The sequence below is a fragment of the Diadema antillarum genome, unplaced genomic scaffold, assembly GCF_040938485.1.
Source record: "Diadema antillarum isolate AM-2024a unplaced genomic scaffold, OU_Dant_1.0 seq00001055_RagTag, whole genome shotgun sequence".
Taxonomy (NCBI): domain Eukaryota; kingdom Metazoa; phylum Echinodermata; class Echinoidea; order Diadematoida; family Diadematidae; genus Diadema; species Diadema antillarum.
The window spans coordinates 260,344-280,426 of NW_027271883.1; the positions used below are offsets into that span (position 1 = coordinate 260,344).

Below are 20,083 nucleotides of genomic sequence, written 5' to 3' on the forward strand. Positions count from 1 at the left end.
AGTCATAATACCTTATGAGGTCGACCATCAATCACCCGAGATCATCTTTACCCAAGAGCCTCTGTCTGTAAAAAACATTGCCTTATCTTTCCAAGCTTTTGAGAACCTACACGTCATGTATGAAGGTCCATTTGTTTTTCATGCATATTGCCATCCACCTTCACATCAGAAATTTAATGTATTATATCCATTCTTGTTTTGAGATTAAATTTTAACCCCCCTTGGACACATCTGTAAACACAGGCAAAGTTAGCACATCACAGTATCCCTCAAGATTGTATCATCTGAGCCATTTGCAGCATATTATGAAGGATGAATGTGACAGTGCCTTTGAAATCAAACAAATAAAGATGCCACAACCTGCATACTGTATTTGGCGACAATTACACACTATACAACTGTACTTTGCTAACGTTGACTAGAGTGTGCTTTTGGTTTGAAGTATCTTCAACTGCTCGACCTAAAAATTATTCAAGCTGGCCAAGAATTCACTGGGTTTTTTTTTAATACCCTTACAGAGTTCTGTACTTGTGCAACACAAATTTTTGTGATCTTCGTCCTGCTCGCAAGATCAAGCGGACCCGGTTTAAAGACCAGTGACAGTGAGGGAACGCCCCCCCCCCCCCCCTAATACTATGCAGGCATTGTGTGCCAACACATTCTGCCTGCCACATACAATATTAGCAATCCCTACATGTCTTCACACACATGGGACACACTTGAAACTTGGGGGAAGGGGGAAGTGGGAAGCTGATAGTGTAGGTAAAGGGAAGGAAGGTGTGACACAAGTAAGGAAATACAGGCTTTTAATGAAGAGAAGTTCCACACCATGGTCTGGCAATGGGTTTTGAATCACTGGAATATTATCTAGCAAATGGGTCTTCTTTACGTTCCAAGTTCCAATCATGGTAGGACGGGGATGGGGGCAATACCGTTCGAATAGCCCTAATCAGAATAAAAACAAGGTCATTCGTTGTCCCAACTTCTAAAAAATGCATGAAATTTTCCTCAAGCATCTGCCTCTTTTTTCACGTCTCTGCAGCTGCACCAATATTTTTGCCAGAAGCCACACAATCTTCTCACAGCTAAACTATCACTTGGAGACATCGTCGCAAGGCACACATTAAAAGTGGTCAGCAAGTTTCTCGACTTGTTTACGACAACAATGATACATTAATAACTCACGCATGCTCACGATCATAACATGTGCACACTGTCATCAACCTTCAGAGACCTTTAACAATCATCCACACTCTCGCATCTGGGACTTCTATGGCGAACTGTTACGACGTCACGGAATCAAACCATCACCTCTTGAGAGTCACACATTAAATGAGTGGCATTACAAGAATTTCGGCACACCAAGTCCCATGACTCCGCGGACATACCCGTACCCTGCTAATATAAACAAACAAACAAATGTCTTGGCTATGCTGTACCTACGGTGTACAGTTGTCTAGATAGCTGTACTGCAGTCAAAGTTCTAGTCAAACTCAGTATTTCACAAGTAGTTTTCAAGCTTAAAGCACCTTTCCACATCCTGATGCCGGCTGGCTTTGATGACTAAAAGTATGTGCAAAGTTTAAAAATCAAGGGGAAACTACAGTATGGTACAGGATTATTATGAAAATCTGATGCAAAATGAGAACATTTTTGGAATTCTAGAGCTTCACATTCTCACAAAACAGTCGTATAATACACCATAACATACTTGAAAAACTTCATGAAAATGTGAATTACAGGTCTGTATGTAGAAATTATGTCACAGCCTCTCCTCCCCTATTCATCCCGAACAGGGATCCTCACTAAACTTTCTTTTGAATACCAGTATATGAAATGAAAAGGAAAAAGTTGTGACCCTCGCATCCATTTATTGTACTGTACGGAGAGCAATAACTTCTTATGGCATTATGAAGAATCAAGTTATTGACAACAAAGATGATTTCTTGACATTTTTTGGACACAATGTGTATGAAGGAAATAGACAACATCATCACCTAAGCTAATCACTTGCATTCATATCCCATGGTAATCAATTCAAAAATTCAGTGAAAACATGTGAAACTTTAAATTTCAGAAATGTTTTAGTAAACCTGGGTCCAAATTGACACCTTTGATGATGTTTCTATGACCATTCTATGCATTCCTCTGTTTATCAAAGCTACTGTGTATACATTGTATTCTCAAACACATATACTGAAGTGCAATGGCACTTTAAGAGGTTCATCTCTGCTCAAATATGCCTGCATTTTTTTTTTAAACAACAAGTGCAAGTTGTAATCTCACATTCTCATAATATGGCAATAAAATAATTGAATTCATTGAAAAGATGAGTCAGTTACCCTGGAATTGATGCAAAGATGACAAGAAAAATACAGAAAGAATAATAAAAACAAACCATTCCCATGTAATACAACCTACACATGACATCTGAATCAGCATTGTATGCAAAGCAATAAAACAACACAAAAATCCAAAACACTGAAAACTAAGTATGAAAAAAGACTTGCAAAATTTATAGTTCTGTTGGTTCACAGTGCCACCAAACTGTAGGCAAATCATTTTTGGGGTTCTTGAAACTGACTCACTTCTGAGAAAACATGATGTCTGTATTGACGTGGTACAAATGTATCTGCCATTTCTTTCACAATTAGCTGGTTTAGAAGTTGTGTACCCTTCAAAATCATATTCTTTTTTTCTTTTTTTGGTCAACTTTAAAGGCAAGAGAGGGGCCATATTTCACGCTACATTTCATTTCTGTCACCTTCAAAATTGATAGTGTTTTAAATTTTCTGGTTGACTTTTGGACTTTGCCATCACTAGACAAGAAGGCAATGAGATGTGATGTCACAGTCAATGGGAATGATGTAAAAAAAATATTAAAGGGAGAATTTATCATGGTTTGTTTTTTTTTTTTTTCTAGCATGATGAAATTCAAGTTCATGGTTTAACCCCATTCAGAAGGTAGGGGGAACAATATCATCCTTGAACACACTGCCAGTAACAAACTAAAGGAATGCAGTTTTCATTACAGATGAAACTTTGTATATTTTCTTTATATCATCATCCTACTGTGGTCTAACAAATTTTCTTGTTCAGATAGTCTTTTTATCTAGCAGTGGTGGACTTTAATTTTAAAAAGACATAACTTTCGGATGGACTGTTTGACTGTCCTAAAACTTCATTTCTGTGTTATTCTGATATTTTAGCATCGACTGAATCCATACTTATTCAGGGTAACTTCTTCTCTATTTAGTGCTGGGGGGGGGGGGGGGGCTGTGAGAGGACTTTTGTGCCTATTAAAGAGCTTGCCCCTGGCAGAGCTACATTTGTGTACCATGTAGTTGTCATGCCTTGGTGATGCTGTCCATCCAACTAGCCACATGTTGCCCCCCTTGGAGATAATTACCTGCCAGCTTGCTGGCAAGGTATGTGGAGGGCAAAGATAAAATGGTATAATAAGTGATTGATGGGGGAGATGGAGGAGGGGGCTGGTGAATGAGGGGTGGGTATGGGAGCTCCACTCATCTATGCAAATGAGGTGGTTACTGCCTGTGCAGACCCTTTGTATCGCAGACACACAGACACAAACACAGACACGCATCCGCATCAAACACACCCACACACTCTCGTCATGAGTTCTTTTAGGAAAATGACTCAATCCCATTTACGGAAGTCATTTGCAGCCCAATCATGGCAGATGATGTTTTCTGAATAAATAATAGGGGGAGGAATAGGATTGGATCACTTTTGTTTTCCTTAGTAATACAAGCAGACAAGCAGATTGTTGGTAGCATTACCTTGGTAGTTGTAGACCTGCCATTAGCCAAGTATACAAATTGTACTTTACAGGTTTATTACCGTTATCAAATATTATGCATGCCTTTAGGGCAAACTTTCTGTTGTTCCTCCTCATCAGAGGAAGCCCTACTAGCTAAGTCTTGCCCTACATAGCAACAACTAATGCATTCAAATGAAGGTTATCGTATTGTATTGCATCTACAAGAAGAAGTGAATAGGATTCGTCGCCAAGCTGTCTGTGAGAAATATTCATGATTATGAATTACAGTAAATGACTCTATTCACACACAAAAAAAAAATCCAAAATACTTAACTTTCACACTCACAGTCCATATAAAAAAACAAATAATCAAACAAGCGCTGACTCCGACACCCTTCAGAGAAAAAGGCAAGAACACGGAATATCGATCGAGTTATCATTGCCACTCCCTGTCATCTCGCAAGAAACATGCTGATAACTTGCACCATGATATGCACCCTGTGCTAAGGACACTCTCAAAATTTCAGCTTCACAAGAATGGTGGACTGTGCATGATATGTACACTGGGTCATCTTTGCTATTCGAACATATAAACTGGGGTACTGTTATACTTTCTCTAACTTCCTTGTGAAAGGTACCTTCTGCCTCTCTGCCAATAATGCATATCCTATCTCACGTTTCGATACACACTGTGGTACGTGGTAAATGAGCTGTCACTCTCAAGCACAGTTTAGACAAGCCGTATTTCTGTTTACATGCCCCAACAGTGTTTGACAAAGGACAGCTGTTCAGCCCTCAGACAAATGTTCGCAGCCACCCTGCACCAAACTAGGCAAGAATACTTTCTAGAGTCTGGTCTGACTAATGTTCAGCCGTGAACTGCTGCTAAAAATTGGCAAGACTCAAGGCACATCCAGAGCTATGACAAGGGACACAAAAGGAAAAACTTCCGGCTTTGAACAACAGCTTGATGACTCACTGTGAGGAAAGCAAGGTTTCACTGGAGCATTATGAGACAATGTGGGAAAGCGCCTTCACCTGTAGTATCGTGACTGGAGGTACGTGGAGCAGACAGCTTGGAGACGTGACTGGCCGAGCCAAAATCGATGACCTTGACCCGATAAGGCTGCCTGACTGGATCAACCAACATTATGTTCTCCGGCTTCAAGTCCGCGTGGATCAAACCTAACGTCTTTAGCTTCAACAGCGCCACCAGCACTTGCTGCAGGGTGGGGCGGATGTGTTTCAAGGGGAGGGGGCGAAATTTACTCTGTTTAGGAAATCGTAAAGATTCTTCTCAAGGAGTTCAAAGACCAGGCACGTGTGGTTCTTGTGTTGGAAGTACTCATAGGCTCTGACGAGATTGAAGTCGTCCGCGTTCTCTGCGCTCAGTCGCGCGAGGATGCTAACCTCAATCTGACCCTGGCGGGCGTAGGATGGGTGGTTTTTAAGGATCTTGATGGCAACTATCTCGTTAGTACCTCGCTTCCAACACTTGACGACCTGTCCAAACGTGCCCCGCCCGAGAAACTCCAACACCTCATAGCTATTTCGTGAGGGAGCACAGCACTTCGTGTTGTACCAGCTGATAGTCGCCCTCCCCGCCGGACGAGCTCTTCTTGGACGTGTTTGCATTCTTATTAGAGTTCGTTGCCGTATTGGCATTGCTCGTTGTAGCTTTACTGGAGTGGTTTGACGCGTGCGACTTCTCGTGCTTATCTCCCCGGTCCGTTCTCTCCTTGTGGTCACTCCGGTCTTGCCTTTCATTTCTCTCGTGTCTGTCATAGCGATCTTGCCTCTCCTGCCGGGTGCTGTAATGGTGATGGTTGTCCAGCTCTTTGCTCTTTCGCTTCAACCCACACTTCTGATACGTGTCCAAGAGTCGCACCGTTGAGGCCTGAATCACGTTCTGAGTCCTTCGCAGCGACGAGGATGAACCTCCGCTCTTGAGGACTCCAGGTACACATCCCGAGTGTTGAATCGCTCAGGGGAAACAGTTCTGAGGGTGCTGGTGGAGACCCCCGTCTGGGGGTTGGTAGTCACTATCACGTCATTGTTGTTGGACGCCGACTGGCGCAAATGGGTGGCTGTGGGTTCGATGTGGAACTTCTTGAAGGAACAGAAGGCGCTGGTCTGGGAGCCAAAGTTTGTGTTCCTATTGAGAGTGGACATACCTGGAAAGCAGAAAGAAAAAATCAAAAGCTGTCAACAGTACCAAAAGAAACACTACTGGCATCTTGAAAAATATAACAAGCTATAAAAATATGTCATGATCCCCATCAGTGTATTGTAATACACAATTGTACAATGTCAATCTTCATAACAACTATGAATCACTAGTCACATCAAAATAATGAATGTTTTCACATTGAGTGCATCACTACCGCAGATCTGTTGACATTTTATCTCCAGACTATTCCATTACGTGATAGAATGTCAGATCTTGCAAAATGCATGTGCAGTGAGTGTACACGCGGTTTAGGTTATCATGAGAGACCTGTTCACAATTACCAATCATTACCATTGATGTCACCTTTTGGTAGAAATAACACTTTATTTACAGGGGATATGTCTTCAAAGTCATTCTGATTTAAAACAAAACACATTCTTCATTCTCATCCTGCCTTTATGCTTGGCAGCCGTACCGATCACAAAATGATTTGACAATTCAATGTCAGAGTACATAATTATTGTAGACTCCCTCCTTGTAACAAACAGGAATGTATCCCCGCTCCTTTCCTCACTTTTACGTGGAAAACAAAAGAAACAATTATATAAACATGTCTTCGGTGAACAACGTCACAGCAGGGATACCTGAGAGACTGTCAACGAGCCATATGACGAGCTGTCTTACAGATTACCTCTAAAAATATCTGTCTCGGGGTAGAAAGATAATGTGGTCGAAGATGATACAATTACTTTCACTTCTTGGTGCGCGCTGCACAAGTGGTTTGCCACTCAAATTTCATGCTTTAATACACTGCTGTTCTTTGCCTATCGTTCTTCTTTGACATGACATCATTATGCCTCTGGTGAAAGGCATAAAGATATCATGTGGAATGATTTAACAAAAGGGGAAGGCGTTCTACCTTTGTCCTGGCTATTTGTGGAAATGATATCACTCATCACGTCACAAACCCCAAACCTCAAACTGGAGGTATGGACTTGAAATAACACCCCCAATATAGCCTGTCAGATAAAAAAGAATTAGAATCTCCCAACCACAAGAGTTTGAAAAACACACAATTCTAAAATGATATCGTTTGTTGTTTGTTTTTTTACCATGTTTGTGTTTTATACTTGAGTGCTCTGTTTGTTGTTTGTTCCATGAAAGGGATATTTGTTTGCTAAATACACAACAATACACAGCCCTGTCACTGCACAGCTACGTGTAGTTGCAACATGGCTGCACCAGTCACAGTCGAAACACCTGTCAACTACACATGTACACTTGTAGCATGACGGCACAGATTTTGAATTAATCTTATCAGGTTTGTTTACTCAGACCTACATATACATAAATCTAATCTTGATCCTTTTCGCTTCATTTTGATGTAAAGTGATATTGACTTTAGGCCTACACAATCTACAACCTGAAGCATTGAAGCTTTCCGCCGAGTTCCTGCTTCCAAAATTTTTTCAGTTTCCTACCCTTTTTGAAGCAGAGTGCAAACTTTTGCTTGCTTTGAACATGCTATCACAGTGGTTATAACTGCACTCACATTGCTGTCAAAGTTTGAATGCTGTATTGAATCATACGAAATGATTTTCATTCTCAAACTTGTAGGCCTACTGTGTTTCATTATCAGTGGGGGGGGGGGGGGTCCGAATAGTAAGTTTGTTATTTTTTTTCTAACTTCCATGTATTAATTCATTCATGTGAATTTGAACTATAGATAAATCAAGGTACCGGTAACAAATCCATTCACAGAAGAAATTACAGAAAATTGGATACTGACTCTGAGAAAATGTCTTTAACCCTTTACGTTCTCAAAAAGCTTCATGAATACTTTTTTTTTCCCCTTACAGTTCAACTTGTTGAGCCTTTGGAAGCCAATGACAGGCCAGTGGCTAATGACAAGCTTAGCAGGTAATCAATGATGGCAAGGCAAGACTTTAGAAAGTACAGACCTTGGACAGCGAAAGAACAATGCTTTCAGAAGTACCTTTAATACAATGTACACACACATTGACAAAGCACTTTTACTAGCCTCAACACCAGACTTTCTCACAAAAAGAAAATGGCAAACTATGGTCTCACACATTCTATTGAGAAACTACACTAATGCTTCTTTTGATATTGATGATGAATTATCTACAGAAGAAAAAAGAATGTGGCACAAGGAAGGACTGTTAATCTCCATAATTACAAAGACACAACTATGTTGGTACATGTATGTATTAGTGTAAAATAAAAGACTGGGAGTGAGCCTACAAGAGATATTGCTCCAGGGGGCCCCCACTTTTGTTACCCCTGTTGTTCACTGCTCTATTGTTGTACTTGCCCTTTTGTGAGCTATGAATAGTGCTTTCCTGTCAAAGGCTAGAGTCTTGATCTGCGCCTCCTTGTAGCTGTGGGGGCAAGAACCATGGAGTGCCCCCCCCCCCCCTGAAATAGAACACCCTGCTGGATTAATTAATGATGTACACATCTAAAGCCCATAGGGGCACTGTGTGCATAAAGGGCATACAGATAGGAGAGATAGAAGAATATAAAGAGAGGGAGGGAGAGAGATGACCAGATACTGATTACCAGTGCATTGTACACGTGTTGGGCTTTCTACTATTAAAGTGATCTGAAATGTTATCATGCAGTCTTTAATCTATCATCAGCCCACATCATGGCAAAGCAAAAACATCAAAATATAATAAAAAAAAAAAATCCCTTGTAAATTGTGAATTTGTAGTGTGATGTTGCTAGGCAACTATCAATAATAAAAACCAACCCTCTGGAGAAAATCCATCAGTTGGATGACTATCATGAGATGTGGTATTAAAAAAAAACTTGAAGGAGTTTGAAACATGTACGTAATACCTACATGTACATTGTGTTGGTTGTATGCAAAGCCCAAAGGAAGAAGTGCTTGTGAACAATAGCTTGAAACATGGTATGTATGCAAAAAGCCCAGACGAGAAAGTGTTTGTGTACAACAGCACAACTGGTAGAAATGACTGGCATTTGCACGTGTCGTCCCTAAACTTACAGGTTATCTAATACTCTGCCTGGCTACACACAGTAGTGCACAAGTCTGAACCTGAAACTTTTACAAATGACATTTAACAACAATAACATGTTCTTCTTTTTTTTTTACATTAAAAGGGCAAAGTTTCTGCACACACGTGTATGACCAAGTAAATGAGTTCAATCTTTGCATCAAATGTCAATAATATTATGGCTTTATGTAAGTGCGGTAGAAAATCATGCTCAGAAACCTGAATCTCATACAGGACTTCACTATTCATAACAAGATATTCCTCCACGCTTCAAGCTGTGCTTCATATCATGACATGCGTAGGCCACATCTTAAATAATCTCTCCCCCCCCCCCCCCTTCAGCAGTCAGTCATAACACAACAATGCATTGAATGAATCAGGCAATAGACCAGACATCAGTATAAGAATGTACATTGTAGTTTCTTGTTGACTCTACAAAGAATGGACGGCCATCTGAAACGCACAGATGGCACAAACCTCCCCCTCTCTAGCCGCACCCGGGCAAACGCGCCTCCGACTGACGAAATGTCACCCCGCGTTTTCCTGACAGGTTAGACTCTCCCTATTGCTCATGCCACTTTCTATTTTGAGTTCTGAACTAGTAAGCACCTTCCCAAGCCATCATCCCCCCCCCCCCCCCCCCCCCCCAACAAAAATGGACCCCTTCCACTCTGGTCAGGGCTTTAGCATACAGGAAGCCAGCTATTTACAACTTGTCCCGCAGTCTGCAGCTCGCCCCCAGTTTGCTCCTCGATGCAACAACTTCACGGCTGCCTTCCTGACTTTATGCACAAACCAAGCATCCTGCAACATTTCAGTCAGGTGGCTACCATCCCAACTGTCTGCTTGCCTGGGCAACTGAAATTCACATTGGGCAGGTAAAATGAATGCACACTTGGCTCTATAATGTATTTTGAAGGCTCTCTTTGCCCTGAATTCCAACACTTACAACTCAACTGTATATCGGCAAATGTGTGAAATGTCTTTCATAATACCCTGCTTCGGTATAGGTTACTAATGAATCTTTGGTAATAATAATACTGCACCGAGAGTGACTTTAGTCCCATACTTGCATATTTATGCTGTCATATATTCAAAGTGCAGTTACATTGTATAATACCTTACAACTTGATTTGACAACTGAGCAAAGTGTCCCAGTGGAGACATGAATGGGCTTGCCAAAATATGCTCACATCTTGTGATGGAAACTTGGGCTATAAGGGGCCTGCACTGCCTTTCAAGAAAATGTAGCATACATCCAGTACTTACTGTATAGCCAGTGTTAGTTTCATAATGCTCATGAAGCACACAATCCCCACACTTTACTGTGAGTAATCATGAGTACCCGTACATATGAAAATGAATAAAAATTATTTTGAAAATGGAGATCAAAGCTACTTGTACCTATCTACATTGTATGTCAGTAAAAATACATCATGTAAACAAAACAGATACTACCCTTCAATTTCAAAAGCTATCAATTCTAGGCTATGAACCCTATTCCTGTGCCTCTGTAAACAATCCGTGCACTCTTACACTTGTGTGCCCAAACAGCCACCAAAATGACAATGAAAGCGAACTTTGGTCTAATGCCAAACACAATAGGAATCACCACATGGACTCTGCTCTTCGCTTTATATAAATAAACTTATCTTGTTTTGAATCAATCTGTTTTCCTCAAGTACGCACTGCATTGGTCTTATTGTTTTGTGACTATCAGCTGGATGGTTTGATCTGAACGTCAAATGAATCTTAAGGGTTTTAACTCTTTTCGTATAAAATAATTGCAAGTTTTAAAAAAAACAAAAACAAAAACAAAAACAAAAAACAAAAAAAAAACCAGCAGCAATCTTCAAATCTAGTCCGAGTGTATGTATCTCTGTCTACAGCTAGGTGACTGCTCACATACTCCATGTGCTGCTACTCAGAGCTGTGGTGTCAGCATTGTCAATAACAAACCGTGTGATCTAGAGAAACAGAGCTATGCGCGCAAATAGACTACAAAGACAAGTCACTTGGTCATACAGAAAGTGTGACGGAGCTGATCAGTCTATTTAAAGTACCGGTACAGTCACTTCTGACTGTTGACTTGACCAATGGCCTAGATCTCAAATAAACAAATTCTATTAATCTGGTTGGTTCAAGAAACACAGACTGCTCTCAGAGCTGAGCTGGTATGCAGCTCAACATGGAATACTTTTTATAGTACAGTGTATGTTACAAGTCCATTTTGCCCATTTGCTGAGGGAAAGAACAAACAAACAAACAAAACAAAAAACCAAACAAAAACAAATCTGACTGATGAGCAATTGATATGAATGGGTGCTTACCAATAATAGATCGTACTTGTGTACATGTACATTTATTTGTATCAGAGCTTTACAGCTGTACAGTGTGCATGGGGCTCTTGTCTGAATTGTGAAATGTGTCAGCGGAAGAAAACAGCTTTTTGTATGCCTTGCTTTGTACCACATGACTGTATTACATGTACACTGTAGGCCTACACTGTCATGTCTTCTAATGCAAGTTTGTGCTGGGTTTCCACAAGACAGACCTGTATGAAATATACAAATAGCCAAATTACAGATAAATTTCATAACAGCTATTAAAGATTTGTAGAACTGAGCAATGTACTTACATGTACCATACGATATGGGTAAAAATGTTAAATGGTACATTTGTAGGTGCTGAGACTGTGTGTTCTACAGTACATGTACAACGTACAGTACTTGTAGATCGATGTAAATTCATGTGAAAGCAACGCCACTCTGTTCCTTCAGAAAACATACAAATACTGATCACTATCATAAAATAATGAATGTATGTGATTCCACAGATAAATGCTTATCATTCTCTGACACTGCAAATTATCTGAAAAACAAATTAACAATAACACTGTATTGTGGAAGTATGACATCGCAACTTCCCAATTTTCTTTGTGCATTTATTAATCAGGGCCCTCCGTCCTTATCACTCTCAAAATCTTTGTGGAAGATGATGAAAAAAAAAAATAGTTGTGGTTAGAGGGAGAGAGCTAAATTTGTGCCAACACTTTTTCATCCTTGTGACTCACACATCTGATAAGAAGCATCCCTCTGCGGAGAGTCGCTTGGCGGCTGCACGATGTGACAGCGACTGCCTTGTCTTCTACTATTGACAAGGTCTGACGGGGAAGAGTGTATGAACACTTGGACAACGTACACTGCAGCATAGCACAGTTTATACAATTGTAAGCTAGCATTCTGCTTCAGCATGCTAGAGAGTGTACTTGTACACAAGTACATTGTCCTACAATGTAAAATTGTATGATGTACAGACCAATGTCCCTGCTTGCCCTATACTATTGGTTGTACGCCTAGTATTGGGTATCAGGAAAGGGATTCTCGAACGTAAAATTGCCTGTATTTTTTCCCGGGGGGGGGGGGGGGGGGGGGGGTGGAATTTGTGTGTTTAAATGTCAAACAATACCCTGTTGTACATAGAATTAGAAAGACTGACTTTGCTATGATATGCATTTCCCATAGACACCAGCCTGAGTATTCTCGGGACTCAACTTAAATAGGTTAAAGTTCACAGTTTCAAGAAAAGTTGAATACACAACTGGGAAAGGATACCTTGTACCCTGTAGACTGTCAGCAATTGAACACTGAAAGAAAAAAAAAGTAAAAAGTGTTGCAACTATACTATTACAGTGTACAATGTATAATAACATTGTAATGTTGTGTCACAGTTACAAACTGTTTTTATCATAATTCATGTGTAATACTGTACGTATGTCATGTACATTTCTGACTCTGAATTTTAACAATTTATTGTTGTCCATTGTGACTTAATTAAAAGCTAGGAAGAACATCCACCCTGTACAAATATGTGTACATTGTATGAACTATATATGGTCTTTTTTACGATCAGTGGTGTAACTTTTGTACTCGGAGGGTCAAAATTTCAAACACAATATTTTTTCATTATTCTGTTTGATTCCTGTTTGAAAGTATTCAAATTTTTGAAAAAATAACATTTCAGACCTTAAAGCTGAAGGGTTATTGGTGTAATTTAAGGAAAACCCTGGCACCTGAAGTAAATTTAAGCAAAATTTTGCTTTCATGAATTGCACCATATTGACAAAACTCTGTAGTCAAACTTCACCATGCAAAGTTTATATGGTTAACAACAATATATAGTTTGTGAATCAAAACTATTTGGGGCTTGAATATAAAGTGAATTAAAAAAAAATACATGAGATTTATAAATTTTTGCTAAAAAATACCAATTGACATGTAATTTTTAAGATTTTAACTATTTATTGGAGGGCAGGCCAGGTCAAACTCTTACTATAACAAGTCTTTAAGAAGGGCAACCTTCCTATGTAGGTTAAATGAAATTCCAATCATTTCTTTAAAACTTGGATTTTTCACACATGGATGTTTCGGAGGTGACAGTTAACATATTAGAATGTTTCGGAGGTGACATTAATATTAACACTCACTTATTTTGAGAATAAGTGACAATAACACAAAAACTTCTTCTTTTTATCAATGTTTTTAATAATCATAACTCGAGAACAAGAAATTAACTCCTGTTTCAAGCAGATAAACCACACAGAACAAGTGTTTTTTTACACTTCATTAATTAGCATGGGTACCGGTAGTTTGCCTTCCATTTGGACGAAAGATGTAAGCTTAATATTGTAATCTGAAGAAACATGGCATTCCATTTTCTACCTTAACTTGAGATGAGGGTGTGAGATCATTTTAGTAATGTTTCTTTGCTCTCTGAACATTTTATTCCACAACACCAGGGAAAAATCACTTCGTTTTGGAGGTGACATTCAATGTTAACATTGTGTTAAAATATTAATTTACAGTAAGAATATGATGGACATAAGCTAGATATTGTAACCTGAAGAAACATGGCATTCCATTTTCTACCTTAAATGAGGGTGTAAGATCATTTCAGTAATGTTTCTTTACTCTCAGAATATCTTATTCCACAACACCAGGGAAGAATAACTTTGTTTCGGAGGTGACTTTCAATGTTAACATTGTGTTCATGTATTTATATAGTACAATTGTATGTCCCCCCCAAAAAATGTACAATTAGACTTTTGCATTGATAGCACCCAATATGATTAAATCAACTAAATTCTACTTTGGGGTCTTAAATTATAACATCTTAGCTCTATTTTGCAGAAAGCCCCAGTCAATTTGATTAAGTGATCTCAAAGAAATGTGGATTGTTATAAAGGATGTCAGGAGTCTGATTCTTCCAAGTTCAGCACTTGGATGCTCTTGGAACTGCATATTAATGTGTAAACACATGCAGAACTTGGAGGGAAGGGATTCCTCACATGCTCTACAAAAATCCTCAATTCTCTTTGACCTCTGAAGCAAATTGAATGGGGTTTTCTGTAAGGCGTGGGCAATGAGTTATAGTTTCAATCCCTTACATTGTATTTTAGATTGATTCACTATCTTTAAAGTTATTGTTGCGGAGGGTACCACTGTAATTTTTTGGCGGGGACATACGGTATGAATACCAAAAGTAAAAATTCTTATTTGACTTGTGTACGTTTTTGTTTGCACATAGTTTTTAATAGATTAATTCAAGGATGTTCATGAATTCTTCATCATCCTTGATAGCCACCATACAAATGTTATAATACTGGTGAAAGGTGTTTGGTTCATCTGGGATAAATTTTCTATACACCAGATTCATTTAAACTGTTGACATTACTAAAATATATTTTACATATCATATTGAATTGATTGAAAATTACCTGCAAATCATGCATATTTAACAGTCACTTTTGAGAGTAAAAAGTATATGATAAGAAAAAACATTTTATTGTTTTTGAGGTGACACAACACAGAGACAACCCAACTTCTCAGGTGTTAACTATTTAGTGAACATTCATGTCTTTCCTCATGGCTTTAATTTTCAAATATAAGCTCTTTCTTTCAGTTCTTACTTGTTATTTTGTTTGGTTATTCTCTTTCATGATAATGGATACCAGCTCATATTTTGTTTGAGATTGTAATTCATACTAATCTTTAACAGGTTTTTACAGTTTGGTTAAGACAACAGTTTGTGTTTCCCAGCTGAAGAGAGCAGCATAATGCTTTTCTGTGAACTTGAGGGGAAAATTTGTTTTTGTTCAGTAATTTTCCCCATCAACTTCACAGAAGGTCCCGGACACAAACTGGTCTCAAATAAACCTACATGTATAAGGGACCGAAACTGGAAAAGGACAAGTTCACCTCAATAGACATGAGGGTTGAGTAAATATAGCAATATTAGTAAAACACATCAGTGAGAGTTTGAGGAAAGTAAGGCAATCCGTTCCAGAGTTATGGATTTTTAAAGTTTCTGCTCAGTCAAAGCTGAATGAGAAGACTTCGAATAGCTTGTGATGTCACATGAGTACAAGGATATAGAGAAAGTATCAAGAAAATTCAACATTCTGTATTTTCACTTTTCTTGCATAACAAAAGAACACATGACTTCTCTCTTTTGGAAGGCAGGGTGAATAATATTGCCCTAAAATACATCAGAAGCAAGTTGAAGAAATGTGCACTTTTTTCAAAAAAGTAAAGTTTTGTGAAATTCACTTATATTTTCCTTATATCGTTGTATGCATACGTGACATCATACACTGTCGTAGTCTTCTCATCCAGCAGTGATTGCGCAGATACTTAAAAAACCCATAACTTTTGAATGGATTGTCCAATTTCCCCCAAACTTTCAATGATATGTTTTACTGTTGAACATTTGCATTCACTCAATCCACATGTATATGAAAGTGGACTTGTCCTTTAAGAAACCATTTTCTTTTCCTTGAAATTCCAGTACTTAAAGTCAAATTCTAAGATAAAACATAATAACAAAACAAGGTAAACACCTCATCAAAAGTACTGAAATAGAACTACAAATCTTTTTTTTTTTTTATCTTTCCCTTTCCAGTCCTGGTGACTTGTTCCTCTTTTCACTTTAGTTGTCACATAACTTCAATAATCTTAAAAAATACAATGTCATAAACAGTTGGTTCAACTTGGAAAATGTAATGATTATTGTCATATTAAAAAAAAATCACATAATTTTGTTTATGATTACCACATTGTACATGGAAAAACAACAACTATGAATTCAAGAACAAGTTGTGCACCAGCTATAGGCATGTGGCCTTTTTGTGGAGTTTGATTATTTGATGATTTTTTTTTAACATTCTTTTTTTTTAAAGATTGTGGACTATGGCATGCATGAACTGCCACATGTATTACTTTGGTATCAAGGGAATTCTGGTGAGCTATGTATATACAAAAGTCACTTCTGTTGTGATGATTTTGTAGATATTAAATGTATTAGAAAATGTTAATAGATAGTGAAAAGGAACTGAAGTCTTACCTTTCACTATCACATAACAATATGGTGTTAACAAACAATGTCACCTCCGAAACACAAGAAAAAGCAACCTACAAGGAAAGCTGTGATTGGTAAATCTTCACAACTAAATTGCTTGTTGGAAATCAAGCTTCTAAGATGAAAGCATCTATATGTTTACTTAACTAAAGCAGGAGAAATGATCTGGATTACAATATTATATATACAACAGATGGGTGTATTTTGTGCATTCTCATTGTTAAAAAAAGTGAAAAAATGTAAATTTGCCCTAAAACGTACAGTCTAGTAATAAAAAAAAAGAGTGAGAGTGTGGTAGTTGATTTCTCCACTTTGAGACTTAAGTTACTAAAATAAATGAAACCATTGGTGTACATGATATGGTTTCTCTTCAACAGAAATGAACAATAAATCTTGTTAACAGTGTTTTGTCACCTCCGAAACAGTAATTTTTAGTTTTTATTGAATCTTTTATTAATCCCCAGAAAATTCTCACTTCCTGTTGCCATATTACTATTGTCATCCAAAAGAGATTCCTGTCAATTGGACAGAATCAAACAAAATTGCTTTGTCTTCGAGAAATTATCAAATATAATATGCCTGTTGTTTCGGAGGTGACAATTGTTTCGGAGGTGACAAGTGTTAACGGAAAATTGGAAATTGCTCCGAAATGAAAACAACAGGCTATATTTCTACTACCTTGCTTCAGAGATAATGTGAGGGGATATGTTACATTTTTGCAAATGTAATGTATAACTAATGTCAAGAATAAAAAAATTAAATACATAAATCTGTTGTCTCGGAGGTGACAGAAATGTTAACGGAAAAGTTACATAAATTTATAAACGCTCACCAAAAAATGATAAGTTATTTGAATTAAATAATCTTTGGATCAAAGTTAAGTCAGATTGATCACTATTCTGTTTTGATGGAAATTAGCAAAGTTGAATTTTATAATTGTGAACAAGAGCTAACTCAAAAGAGGGGTTAATTGTTAACGGAAAATGTCACCTCCGAAACATAAAGTTTGGACAATTTCAGTATTTAAAGAAGACAAAGCAGAACCTGGTAAACATAATAGTTCTTAAAGTTGGATACCTGTCTATCACAACAGCAACAAAAATAATAAAAAGGAATAAACAATTTAATATGCCAGCTCTGACAAAAATACTATGTCAGAGTGAGTACACCAAAAGTGTTGGATTTCAAGCATGTAAGTGCCTGCCACATCTGAAAGAAAAAGAGAGGAAAGTTCATTAAGGTACCCAAGGTAGACACTGTGGGTGGTAAGTTTATGAGAAAAAATAATGCATATCTGTCAGTGTATAAGAAAGTTATACACCAATTAGTGCTAATACTGCATTTTACACCACTGATTGTAAAAATGGCCATATACACTGTATGCATGAATGGTATTCTGAAAGCTCAAAATGATAGTAAAAATCAGTACTGCATAGTATACGTACAATGTATACATACAGTACAAGACCTGTAAATTTCATATAGATGATAAAGATGGAGAAAATACGTAGAGAAAAATTAAAGAAGATAAATTCATTTCGATAGCTCTGTATTTCAAGGCAGCCAATAAGATTTTATGCAGGACTTGACAATCAGCTACCGGTATTCATTTCCGGAATGTGTTTCAGCTACAATAAAGTTAATGTTGTATTCAAATTTGTATTCACTCAATTCTCAGAATACACCTTGCATTGAAGTCACCACCTTTGGCATTTCCCAGCATGTTTTCCGGAAGGCAAGGAAAGCCCTTTGTTGACAAAGAAGGCACAAAATACATGTACATGTATGACTATGTTTGATCAAATCCACTGTTTTGACTACTTTTGTAGCTTGTATTTATTCTGGGTCTGCTGAGTGGAGAAAAAATTGCTTGATCTGGCGGCTGGCCTACATTTGTAGTGAGGCTTGCAATTTTGTCAGATATCTGTGATGAATTCATTCCTAGTGTCTATTAAATTCCAACTGGACTGGCCTTAGCCTTCGTACTTTCATCCAGCGATTATAACTTTTGAAGACATGTGCAACTGTAGTATTAAAAGCTCTTTGTGTGACATGGAATTGGAAATGTACACCACTGTACTTGTAGTTCTTGGTACAGTGACGCCCCCCTCTCTCTTCCTTGCAGACAACTTATGGGGATGCATTTAGATAATGTGCACTCGCAAGGAAACAGCGTCATTACCTCTGACTCACTGCACTCAGAAGTCGCTGCCATGAGGACCACTCTCCCGTATTTCTCCTTCTCATGTTGTGAAAAGAAAATAACCATGATTGTTTCAAAGACTGTAAATCTCATTAAGTTCTGGCGATCATGCCACCTCCCCCCTAGCCTTTAAACAAGGCGACTCGCTCTGCGTGCCCCCGTATAGCGCGTTTACCCCACAAACCTGTTGGCCGGCGAGTGGAGCGAGCCGCCTTTATCCACTCGTTCAGGGATGTGTACTTTTGTCGTTGTTGTTGCTTTATATTCTTTGACAAATTTGCGTACAAATTTGACGCGGAAAATACACACGGCACCAAGGCAAGCCTCGTTAATATTAAGTAACTATTCTTATTCTACTTAATATTAACGAGGCTTGCCTTGGTGCCGTGTGTATTTTCTGCGTCAAATTTGTACGCAAATTTGTCAAAGAATATAAAGCAACAACAATGACAAAAGTACACATCCCTGAACGAGTGGATAAAGGCGGCTCGCTCCACTCGCCGGCCAACAGGTTTGTGGGGTAAACGCGCTATACGGGGGCACGCAGAGCGAGTCGCCTTGTTTAAAGGCTACCTCCCCCCCCCCCCCCCCCCCGAAAAAAAGGAAAGTACAAGCTTTTGACAGTAAATTCTCTCAGCACACTGAACTATTTTCTACAAGATTGTATTGAATTTATAATGCTCTCAAAATGGCTTTGATACGAAAGAATCTCCTGTCGGTCAATCATGGCTGAGGGCATTGATACCACAAACACTCTGATGCTAATGACTTTTATAATCTACAGTTCATCAGACATGTATTCCCCTTGATTGGATACCTGTTTTATACCCATGTATTAAATGTCCATACATTCACTTTCTCGAAAAATCTACAACTTGTAGAATAGGACCAGGTTTTGTAGGCTCCATTCTATGTCCTCATGAGACTAGAAAGGGTTGCAAGTTACAATGTATTTGTGCCATAATGATTAAAGTCCCCCCCCCCCCCCCCCTTAAATGTAGCAATGCTCAATAGCAACTACAGTGTAAGAGGTCAGACCCCGGCAATGAGGGGAAATCGCCCTGCCAACGCCAGCCTGGTGGAGGGTAGGAAACTGAGAAATTTTGGAGACAGGAACTCGGCGGAAAGCATCAATCTATCTTTAGATCTTTTTAGATGGGGAGCTACAGTTGTATCAGTCACACTCATTCCCTCGCTGGGGCATTTGTGGATCCACGCTTTTTGCGAAACTCCCCATGTTTGCTTGGATTCTTGACTCTTGACTTTCAGGCAACCTAATCATGGCCGACACGGCTTCGCAGCCTGCAGCCCACAGGATATGCGCGAAGAAGATTACAGTATTCACACGCACAGCATTCTGCCACTAGAAATAGAATTAAATTCATGATTGAGCCAAACAGCTGTCAAAAACATAATTTTCCCAAATGTATACCATATGCCTATTAAAATACAATTCCCCCTTTAACTCA

At 38.6% G+C, this 20,083-nt stretch overlaps 1 protein-coding gene across 1 annotated transcript in view; it reads right to left on the reverse strand.

Annotated features, from left to right (window-relative positions):
* Positions 1-20,083, reverse strand: part of LOC139743182 (homeodomain-interacting protein kinase 1-like) — a 77,127-nt gene that overhangs the window by 43,204 nt on the left and 13,840 nt on the right. Inside the window, 5 exon segments of the mRNA XM_071653685.1 lie at positions 4,820-4,856; positions 4,859-5,059; positions 5,062-5,332; positions 5,334-5,731; positions 5,734-5,955. Coding sequence (XP_071509786.1) covers positions 4,820-4,856; positions 4,859-5,059; positions 5,062-5,332; positions 5,334-5,731; positions 5,734-5,955 — 1,129 coding nt within the window.